This window comes from Scatophagus argus, chromosome 16, assembly GCF_020382885.2.
Source record: "Scatophagus argus isolate fScaArg1 chromosome 16, fScaArg1.pri, whole genome shotgun sequence".
In the NCBI taxonomy this organism is placed as follows: Eukaryota; Metazoa; Chordata; class Actinopteri; family Scatophagidae; genus Scatophagus; species Scatophagus argus.
In genome coordinates this window covers 9,346,148-9,357,935 of record NC_058508.1, presented here as the reverse complement: position 1 = coordinate 9,357,935, position 11,788 = coordinate 9,346,148, and the positions used below count along the sequence as shown (strand labels likewise).

Below are 11,788 nucleotides of genomic sequence, written 5' to 3'. Positions count from 1 at the left end.
TTCAATTTTATTCAAAGAGCATGTTGACATAGGGAAGCAGTACATTAATTATTTTGACAAGTACAACCTATCTACCCTTTGTTATTTATGAGATGTAAACAAGAAAAAAAAAATCAGCCCTATGTTAACTATCCCCTTGCCTGCCTCTGATATTTCTGACAGAAGATGATTCATTATCATGTACATATTCCCAGCGAAGGCTGCAATGTTTATATGTCTAACAAGAAGTCTGATACTATTTCAACATCATATTATCAATGCAGCCTTCCTCCTTTGCCTTCTTGCCTGCTGCTCTCAATTAAGAGATATAAGTTTCCTGGTTGCAGTGCAGAAAATGGGACTTTAATTCCACTGCTTCTCCGTCTCTGGTCAGTCAGCAGCTTAGAGCTGCTTAGGATCAAAAAAGAGATCTGTTTCTTGCAGAGGTGTAGATGGAATTAAATCTTCAGGGCGGTTTCAAAATCAAGCTTATCTTGTTGTTTTATCTGTGAAGCTCAGTGCAGCCAAGGAGTGTGTGCTCTCTCTCTTCATCTGTGATGAAATGTCAAAATGTTTCGAATGCATCCCCCTGAGTCTTTCTGAATAACTGCCTTGGACTGCAGCACAAATGTTGGGTCCATACTCTTTCATTATGAGTGATTTAATGCACAACTTTCATTTTTCTGATAGTTAGACATATTATCCACATGGGAGAAAAGATTACATAAAAAGAGGTCCAACATCTCAACAGCATATGTCTGTGTCACAAACATGACAAGCTAAGAGCTGCTAGCAAGGTCTCTTAAAACTACACCCTCAAACTACAACCCATAGAGACAGCTTTTGTGAAGATTGGTGCAGTTTTTGTCATGTTTTCTGTGCTCTGCATCCATGAGCGCTCGGTGGCTGCAGGTCAGCGACCGTCCCTCCATCACGAGGTTGTGTCAGGTCAACCAAACAGGTGAATACTGTGATACATTATTTAGGAGTACCAAACTGTTGTTAGCCATATAATAGACTTCGTTTTTCAAGCCAGTAAATGCCACTGAAATAATTTAGCCTTAAATCACATACTGTTCACAAAGAAAAGGTTTTAATAGCAAATTACACGCATTGGGAGAAAGAGGTGCTGCTATTTTGAGTAATTCAGTAAATAGCTGGCAAAGTCTGTGCTCTTCCTCTTTCTAACAATCCCTGCCATGCCTGCAGGAAGTCAGGTTCCCATTCGATCGACCCCTCAGAAAACACAGTCCACCTGACTTTGAATAGTGTTGGGATAAGCAGCAACATGACATAAGATTGCAAGCCAAGAAAAAAAAAAAATAACACTGGGAAATTCAATTAAGCTTTAGCTGGAAGCATCTGATAAGTTTATGGAAATTAAAGTTTTATGTAGATCAGTTGTCTGCCTGGCCCTGTGCCAGATCACAAGGGGCTGCGCTATGTTGCATTCAAATTAGATGCCTCAGAAAACTCGCAGCTATTCCTAACAAGCCAAAAAACAAGAAGAAATCTGAGCAAGCTGCATGTTTTAAAGCAGATTCATGCCTATTGCTATAAAAATAATTAACAACCTGATCTCTACAATTATTCAAAATGACTAACCCTACTACAGCTCTGGTTCTGTGGTCATTGTTTTCTCAAAATTCAGCATGAAGACAAACTCTTGAGTAACATTAACATTAATTCTTTATTAAAACAATTCACCTTTCCATTTCTTTGATGACCAGACCAAGTGTGTGAGTGAAGGTGTAAAATCCACCGACATACACAGACCTGAGAGCAGTTCCAGTCACAGAGTACACTGACATCTTGTGGACAATGCATACAACTTCAGAAACAGAAGCTGTGTGCATTGTACTGTACTGTACGATACAGTCAATCTCTCTGTCACATTCTTGTATTCTTATAAGGGAACTGCTGTTTGTGAGGCATCTCCTTTTGCATTTATTAGTCTGTCAGATGCTCCTTTGCAATGACATTATGGGTACAGCTCTATCATAAAGACAGCTCGAGTGTTTCAAACAATATTTGCACTGTGCACTGAATTTGTGGTACACTTTTATTCGAACAAAAAAGAAAACACAAGTTAGTAAACATATACACAAACTGATACTTTAAGTACACAATTCCTTAGAAACAGAGATAACATTTATATACAGTAAAAACATTTCCAACACTCTCCAAATGCTCACTTGTCAGATCAGGAGTAACAACAGCCTCTTTTTGAGAGCATAAGGCACAGTTGGAGTAAGAGGTTGTCAAGAGGTTTTATGTCAGTGCTGCCTTTGACACCTGCTGTGCAGATGCTACCTTGAGATGGTGGAGCTGGCATGTGAGTGGCTAGAGGAGGTAGTGGCAGCACTGACCTGAGAGAAACCACTATGACTGGACTCCAGACTGGTCATAGATCCCCTAGAAAGAACAAAAAGAGACAGAAATAACAAGACTAAAAAGCACATATCACAAGACAATGACAAGCTTGCCTGTAAAACATGAAGACGAGATAATTTTCAGAAATACAACGCTGGTTTTTGATAAACCCACACATTGAAAGAAAGATCACTTCATTATATTACAAAGAAAACATGACGCAACCAGAGAATGAATAAAAAATAAACTGACCTGAAGTCATGGGAGGCCAGCACCTCAGTGTAGTACATGATCTTACACTTGTGGGAGGAGACCTGTAGCGAGGCCAAAACATCATCCACGCGAGGCAGGCTGGAGGCGGAGCAGGCTGGGGAGCTGTGGAAGCGCCACTGCAGGATGTAGAAGCCGGGCCAGCGTGTTACGTGGGATCCCTGATTGAGTGGAAGGGGGCAGCAGGATCAATTTAATGGCCTAGATGCAACACACGGCGAACAAGAACAAACAAAGTTTAGTCCTCTGTCTTCTCTCTGACCTGTACACTTTCTCCCTCCCTGCAGGTGAGCGCTTTTTCCACCAAGCTGTAGTCCTTTCCCAGCACCCAACTCCTGTCTATCAGCTGGGCATTAACAGCCCCGAGGGACGTGATGCCATGGGCTCCAAGAGTGTCTTTTTTAGGAGGCTGAGGGGCCCTCTTGGAATGGTAAATGTTGAAAATCACATCTCCTTTAGACACATCAAAGTCCCAGGTGATGACGGAGGAGGCCTCTGTGATCTCGATCAGCATCTGCAGGTGGATGTAAGAAGATTGGGAACACAGAACAGCAGACAGCAGGACATTAATCATGTTTTTTTCTTACTGCAAGCATGCAATACCTATTCCTTCCAGCTGGTGACACCCTAATCCACAATATAAAATACAGCATACACATAAATTGGAAATGGGAACCTTTACACAGTACTAGCACAATTAAGACAGCCTGACTTGCTGATACATGTGGATCTACATGCTGATTTAAAAGCAGAGAATGTACCTCATATGGGGTTCCTTTGAATATACTGGCACTCTTATAGATGGAGTCAGTCAACAGGCAGTTTTCCTCATTCTCCAGCTCCTCTGCTGTCCTGTACAGAGATTTGGGGACCAATCCTCCCTCAGGGACGTCACACTAGGGAGTGCAAGAGAAAAAAAATCAAGCTCAACCATTGACAATAAGAGAAAACTCACATTGATATACATATTATGTAAGTGTCTCTGCTTATTTGGTAAATATTATTTCACTGTGTCTGTTTTGAAAAAGAAATCAACAGGTCGGTATGCTGAGGACTAATTCTCACCATGCAATCCCCTCCCAAGAAGTCAGGGATGATTTCTTTGTCAATGTAGTCCACCAGTCCCCCGGGATCCTGGTAGTCATTTCCAGCATAAACAAGGAATTTCTTACGGGTGTTCTCATCAATAAAGGGGCTAACCTGGAAACCAAACACCAAGAAAACATGTTACCCACTGTAAAAGCCAATACATAAATATTTCATAAATATTTCAATTAATAATGTTTATAGAAATAAACAGCTTGTCTGGCTGATGATACAACTAAGCATCTGCATTTCTACTTATATTGTTTTTATTGTCATAACAGCTGATTAATTATTTATAATTTAATTTTCTTTTTGTTGATAAATAGTTTTACTTTTCACACCTTGTACTTACTGTGTGCTGCTTTTATTATTTTTATTGCTTTGATTTATTTTCATATAATAGCATACTTGTATCACTACTTATCTTTATTTCTTTGCTGAATGCGATTACTCTCCTACATATTGCTGTGGCTAATGAAATTTCCCCCATGAGGATCTGCATATTTCATGGTCATTATTATCTTCCTCCTCTTTCTTACTTGTTTACCATTTGCTCATATTCAAAATGTTGCACCCAGCTATTAAAAATTCCTTTGCAATCTCAGTGTCAGCACTGTACAACTTCATCCATTCTTCCCCAGTAAAATCTCAATAAAGCCACATTAACAGCCGCATGTAAAATGTAAATGCTGGCATTTATCCTCACCAGGGTCCAGAGCACTGGGAAAACTCTAGGGGCCCTCAGTATGAGCAGGCGACCCAGAGTCTCAGGGTAGTTGGCCTCCACCACCTCAATGATTCTCAGCAGAGCCTTAACGCCTGGTCTCCACAGGTGACGCATGTTAAGACCCTCTAGATCCACCAGGCAAGTCCAGCAGCTGACCAACACATTAACATAAAACACTGCATGACAATATCCAAGAGTGGGTCTTCCTGGTTAGCTGTTAATTAATGAAGGCAAAGGTAGAAGAATTAATATCAAGGTACCTAATGGGTCGCCCGAACACTCTGGTGTTTTCTTGACACCGCCTCAGTCCCTCCTCATTGATGGACAGGACCTGATTCACATTCATTTGTTGTACCGTTAATGTGGCCAGAGTTGTTTTAAATGGTAAAAATGGTCTTGTTGTGTTTTTGCGTGTTTGTGTTTTCGTCACCTGTCTCAGTAGCACCTCTTCTCCCAAGGCTCGGACCAATCCCTTAGTATCAGTTTGTCCCAGACGCAAGATATACAGGGGACGGCCATCTAAACCACACACACACACACACACAAATTCATAGATTGTAGATTATAATCAATAGGCAGAATAAGTCAGATCCTTCTGTGGTAATTAATTTAACAACATTTAAGATCCCCATTATCTATGTGAAGCTGCTATTTACTGCTCTAACAGCTATTTATTTAGCATGTGAACATTTAAATGTCACTTCCGTGTTCATGTCCTGACTCTAACCCGGTGGATCAGAAGAGCTGTTAAAAGCAATGACTCATTTTCAAACATGAGAACTGCGACAGATGGTGCTCAGACTTTACAGTCAATAATTAACAGACTGTTTGAACCCATGTCGGCATAACTACAGGAGACAAAACTCCTCTGCCTCTTTGAGTTCACGTTCACTGTTAAGTTTTCCAAGTCAACAAACCACAACATAAACAGCAAGCAGTGAAATTAAGATAAAACAGGCAGTTATTATTCACACAGTACCTCTGTCGTGGTGGTGCCAGCCTCCAGTGTAATAGTCTTGAAGTAGTTGTGGGCACTCCCATGTGTCCAACAGAAAATCTACCTGGTGTTGCTTCCTCCAGGTGAGCGACTGACACAAGAGCTCCCTGGCCTTGTCCAGGTTGAAGTCTCTGGCCCTCAGGAAGCGCAGCACATGCTGATCCTTTGGAATCTGTACAACAACAAATGGGGGTCAAACCTCAAATGCAAACATCCAAGTTAAAACTTTGACAGACTTTAACAGACTTTCAACAACAAATGGGGGTCAAACCTCAAATGCAAACATCCAAGTTAAAACTTGATCTTTTAGCAAACAGATGCCAGGCATTTTCTTTATGTAAACTACATTACATGTGAGCAGCAAAACCAGGTTAAGTGTGGAAGCAAGAACTGAGCAGATGTCTAGGCTGTGTCTTTAAATGAATGTTCCTTTTACATAATTTCACAAACTGCTCTGCAGTCAAACAAAAGTGTGTTTGTGTTTTCGTGACCTTGCCCTTGTGGTTTTCTTGGAGCCACTGGCGCAGTCGAATAAGACAGCTTTCCTGCAGAGGCGTTAAATCACCTAGGTAACGTCTGATGTAGTCAGCATCCAGCTTGTCTACAGGTCAAAGCATATGTACATGTAAAGTTAGCACATACTGCATGCATGATCACACAGTAGCTGTGCAAGTGTTGAGTGAATTTTCAGCATGAGACAAAAGGATAAAATAAGCAGTTTCTGCAAGCTTTCCCCTGTTTTCTGTTGTTGTTTTTGTTTACACCTTTGGCACTATTGTTCTTAAGGGGGTATTTATAATAAGAAGAATAAGAATAAGAATAATAATGTATTCAGCCTCGAAATATTACATATGCTGCCACTAAATCAATAATTATTTGCAGACTTCAAACTCCCTGATTAACTAAAAAATAAGTCAAAGACAGAACTAGAGAATGTTGCAGCTTGTCATTTCACTCTCAGTCTTTCTGTGAATGTATGTGCTGTGAACAATTCCATATAATGGAATAATATCCATCCATCCATTCATTTTCTATACCGCTTATCTGTCAGGTTCACGAGGGTCTGGAGCCTATCCCAGCTAACTATGGGCAAGAGGCGGGGTTCACCCTGGACTGGTCGCCAGTCAATCGCAGGGCCGACACACAAAAACAGACAACCACACACTCACACCTAGGGGCAATGTAGAGTAGCCAATTAACCTAACATGCATGTTTTTGAGATTGTGGGAGCAAGCCAGCGTACCCGGAGAAAACCCACGCAGGCACAGGCTGAACATGCAAACTCCACACAGAAGGGCCCAGACCGGGATTCGAACCTGGAACCCTCTTGCTATGAGGAGCGAGTGCTAACCACTGCACCACCATGCTGCCCTAGTGGAATAACACTTGTGTTGTGTATTGGCTTGCTATTTAACATGCAGCTGCTAGTTACAAACTAGTGAATAAACACTGACCGTCCGGAGAACCAACCACCAGCTCTGTGGAACAGGCCGGGTCTTTACTGTCCAGCCCGTTCTTAGCACCCGTAACTGGGATGGCTCCAGCATAGCCAGAGACAACTGCAGGGGTCCAACGAGGCATATAAGTTACTCCTTCTTTTTCCAGCTCTCGGAGATAGTACTCAATAATTTCTTTACCCTACAACACAAGAAGGAGACAAGACTTTGGATTAATGAGGCTGTCAAGGTAACACTATGGTAAATACATGTAGAGCAAGAACAGACCTGATCTTAACAGATCACAGAACACAAAAGTGATTTATGTTTATATAAAAGAAGATGCAAACCTTCTTAATGCTGCTAGCATACTGTTTCATAGCTATCTTCTCTGCTGTGCTCTCAAAGCCAAAAAATGACTTAATATCCAGACTAGCTGTCTGCTCAAAGCACGTCCAGTCCTCATTTTCTGGATGAACCTATGGAAGAGGATAATGAATCATAAAGATACACACTGCTAAAACAAAGCATTACAACATTAACTACTCTGAAGTGAACCTTGCAAAATAATGAAAGCAATTCATCACTGTAATAATCAGATGTTCAGAGGGCAAAGTACAAAGTATACTTAATGAAGTAACTCTTTGTGTCATACAAAGCAGAGTTGGTGCTGTGGCAAGTCAGCAAATGATTTAGCCAGGTAAGTGTTATTCCAACTACAGACTTTAAAACCCCACCTGCTGATACAAATGTTTATCACATTTGGCACACTGCAGTCACTTAAAAATTCAGGCTTTTACTGGTATGCACACACAGCAGTGGGGATATTGGCTATAACTGTAACTTAACTAGCACAACAAACAAGAAACAAAGGTCTCATAGAGACTGTCTGGTCGACTATGAGGCTCACCGTGTATTTGCAGCACTCGCGGACGATCACTCTGCTGGAAAAGGTCTCGTTGTGGACCTCAATGTGGAGCGTCCTGTCTCTGCGATTCATGGTGTTCTTTTGGATAAAGTACAGGTAGTCTACACCGGCAATCTACACAAAAATCAGACACATGCGTAAATATTTCGAAAAGTGATTTGTTGTTTCACAGCCTTCAATATGCACACGGTCAGAGGAGAGGTACCCGTTTAAGTAGCCGCGGGGCATCGATGTCAATCACACAGCGCCTCTCGGTTGCCAGTATGGATCCATCTTTGCTTTGGCTCTCGCTGATGATCTCACTGTCTACAAACACTGGAATCAGAGAGCATTTTGGGAACCTCCTTACATAGGCCTGACAGGGGGAAATAAAGCACATGTGAAACATAAATATTTCAATAAAAAATTACTGAAACAAATCTGTAGATTTTCTAGTTCTGGTGATGTGTGGTGTTTTTATTTTATTTATTTTTTTTTTTTTTCATACAACACTGACATGCCTGGTTCAGTTCATTATGTTCCCACTGCAGGTTTTTCCTTTTGTGCTGCTCACAATGAAGTTGCCCTCTGATTGGGCAGGAAAGCTGCTTTGAATAGACCCATTAGAAGAAGGTCACTTGTATTTGTCATAAGAGTAAACCGTGTCATAATGAGAATGTTGCCCATGAGACAGGACAGCATGTCATTCAGAGCACCTAATTTCTGTCTCAGGTTAGGATGCATTTAACAGTTAACAGCTTAAATGATACAAGTGCATATTAAAATTTGATGTTTTTCTTGTGCTGCAGCTGTGGCAGCTTTTACAAGCAGTGACTGCCTTGTGTTTTATTGCCTACAGCACACTGTATGACCATCTGTCCAGGCCAATTTCTCCAGGGCTCACCCGTTAGCACTGACTGAGTCGCTGAGTGGCTGAATATGCAAAAAGAGCCCTCAGTCTATGGAAGTAGCAGCAAAATGGTTTTTGCTGATAAACTTTTGACAAGCAACCGAGGGCAGGTAGGGAACTAGACCATAACGGTACAGACGGCTGCTTGTATAATGTTTTCGAGTAACACCAGACGAGTTCACCATGAGGTAGAAAACTGCTAATACTCTCGAGGTACGCTGAGCCTGAGACACGGGATGCAGTAACAGAACAGTTTGAAGAGCCACACTGAGTATACTATAAAACGGTCTACAGGCACAGATATGCAGTAAAAAAACAACAGAAGACAGAACTTTCTGTTGTTTTTTCGTTCGGCAAGTGACACACACACTCTCTCTCTCACACACACACACACACATCCTGCTTGTATTGATACAGCACAGCATTGCAGTAATCTAAATCAATAAGATGACATTATTCACTTAGAAAATTAATGGGAAAGCTTTCCTTGGTAAATATGTAGTATTGACTAGTGTTATATAACAGACACACTGTTCAACAAAAACACTATGTCTCACTGATTGCAGACAAAATGAAATCTTTGTCCTACCTATTCCCCTCAGAGCTATCAGGATAAAATCATAAAGAGAGCATAAAAGATAAAAGATGGCCCCAGGAGAATTCAGAAAACAGCATTTTCCACCATTATAATTCACATTAGTGTCAGTGGAGCAATGTTTAATTATCTTCTTAGGCGCTATTGATTGAATCCAATTCCGCAGGTGTCAGTCACAGTGACATACAGGTAGCTTTGTGTATCTGCGTCTAAACAAATCTATAGGATTTCTCTAGGAGAGTCACAAAGACAAGCCAAGACAGGGACAACACTGATGTCACTGGTGGTTAAACATTCAATAATATCCAGGACGCTGATGAATACTGTTAGCCGGACTAATAACCAGGAGTACGTCAGCGGCAGGATGAGCGAGGAGACTAATAATAAAGCCCATAGATAAATGGGAACGGAGGAGTGGTAGACTATTCACTGGATTCTCTCCTTTAGGGTATCGAGTCCTGGATCTTTTCACAGAGGCTGTGATTTACTTTTCATAAAAGGCCTATTTTTGAGATCCTTTTCAATAACGTGCAGCGATGCAAGAGGAGTTTATGTGAGAGATGTTTCATGGGAAATTAAGCTCATGTAGGTGTTGACTTGGACTGTTTGGTGGGGGAGTTATAGTCCGCAGAGCAAAGTGTCACCGCAACATCACGGGCTTTACCCCCTCTGAGGATGTTGCGTAAGTCTTCGGCTTAATATATAACTACAGAGAACAAGAAACAGACTGCGAAAGCAGATGAAAAAAGACTGCTTCTCATGGAAATGCACACTTATTTTACGTTTGTCCCACTTTTGCTTCACACACAGTGTGAACAGTTCCTATTCTAACATGAGTTTAAAGCATTGAGTCAAGGGAAAGCAAGTTAATAAGTGAATAAATGTTTGGAAATGGAGATCTTGTCATTTCAGTGGATTTCTCTGCTATGACTGTTGAAAACTGCTGCAATAAAAGTCTTTTGACAGTTACATTAACAAGAGGTAGAAATACAGTCAGCCCAGAAATTCAAGGTATATTAAAGTACCAGTAGCACTTTGGGTGCAAGTGTAGCAGTCATACAAAATAACTCTCTGACCTTTCCAAAGCATCATAAGGAAAAGAGAACAAAGAAATGCAAGAACAGGACAATACACAAGATGAATTTACACATGCATGGATATGTGCATTTACAGATAGATATGTGCATCTATACCAAGACTTTCTACACAAATATCCAAGATCTAATTTAAAAAGGGAAAATATCTGAAATGGGCAGCCTGATATTGAACAAAATGAAATAAAGTTAGCTCTGTTAGGCGCTTTAATAAGCAGCTTTCACATAGTATGTACCCTGTAGATTACAGTATTCACCACAGCCTCGGGAGAGAAGAGGCGGGTACACTATACATTTTCTCCAGTCACTCCGCACGCAGCATTTATTCCATTTGAGTGTATATAAAGAGCGAGACAGATAACCCTGGGAGGCAGACAAGGCTGCAGACATTTTGCAGGGTTTCAGAAAGTGCCTGCTCTTGTTGCATATCTATTTTTATAAACTATTTCATAATTTTTTTTTAATTCAATGTTTAGTTTTTTGATTAGAGCAAAAGAAGCAGAATTTGTTGAAAGAGTACATGGTACAAAAGTACAAAGTCTTTGGCAGTCATCAGCTTAAGTTATGTAAGGCCCTGCTAAGATCATATAAAGGACTGGAGATCAGACAGTACTTACCGCCATTATTAACTCAAATGGATGCTTGTAGACCCGAACAGGGGACTGGTACTCCTGCACCATGATTGACACTCACTCAAAGGCACCTTGTCAGATAACCACTAAAGTCAGCAACACAGCACAGACAGACAAGCCACAAGTTAAAAAAGGCAGGACATGAGTTCACACGGGTTATTGTACTGTGTGTCCGTTATAAAACGTTTACAGGGCATCAGCTGAGTGAAGGGTCAGCAGAAAATCTGCAAACTTGGGTTAAACCTCATTCTGTACAGCAGAGCCACTTGGCATCCTTACAAAAAAAAAAAAAAAGAATTTAAAAAAACTGAGAAGGACGAAATCAGGCCTGGACGACGGGAGGGAAAACAACAGACGAAAACTTACAGCAGTCTTAAATCCGGACCGGTACGTTCAGGACGCGCCAGCTGTCAGGCTCTCTGTGTTTCATCCATACTGTCAGCTGAGTGAGGAAAGTTGAGTTTCCTGCACCGTAAACAGCAAAAAGAAAACTACAGCCGCATCCGTCCTGAAGCCTCCGGCACAGACTGGTAACCCCGCCCTTTTTCAGACAAACAGGAAATCAGTGCAGCACATTGCGAGGTCAGGTTTCTGACCAATGCGCTGTCATCACCCCTACAGCAATACAAAGTCTTAGATCATCATAATTACACGGGATTGTGAGTGTTTTCATTGGAATTTAAAAATAATTAATTTAGACTGCAACAGCACAAAAAGGGCAAGTATGTGGGGGGGATATTCAGTTTGAACACTAAACATCTGCTCTCTACTTTATTTAGCTG

General features: G+C 41.1%; 1 protein-coding gene across 1 annotated transcript; it reads right to left on the bottom strand.

Annotated features, from left to right (window-relative positions):
* Positions 1-2,023: 2,023 nt before the first annotated feature.
* Positions 2,024-11,563, bottom strand: LOC124073688 (SEC14-like protein 1). Its single transcript, XM_046416095.1, has 16 exons — positions 11,373-11,563; positions 10,992-11,092; positions 8,002-8,151; positions 7,779-7,910; positions 7,219-7,347; positions 6,887-7,070; positions 5,924-6,033; positions 5,415-5,604; positions 4,866-4,954; positions 4,696-4,766; positions 4,415-4,586; positions 3,688-3,822; positions 3,384-3,518; positions 2,885-3,136; positions 2,605-2,783; positions 2,024-2,394 (listed from the first exon to the last, which is right to left on the bottom strand). The coding sequence occupies exons 2-16, from the start codon at positions 11,052-11,054 to the stop codon at positions 2,289-2,291; spliced, it is 2,097 nt and encodes a 698-aa protein (XP_046272051.1). The 5' UTR covers positions 11,055-11,092; positions 11,373-11,563; the 3' UTR covers positions 2,024-2,288.
* Between the last annotated feature and the right edge of the window lie 225 nt (positions 11,564-11,788).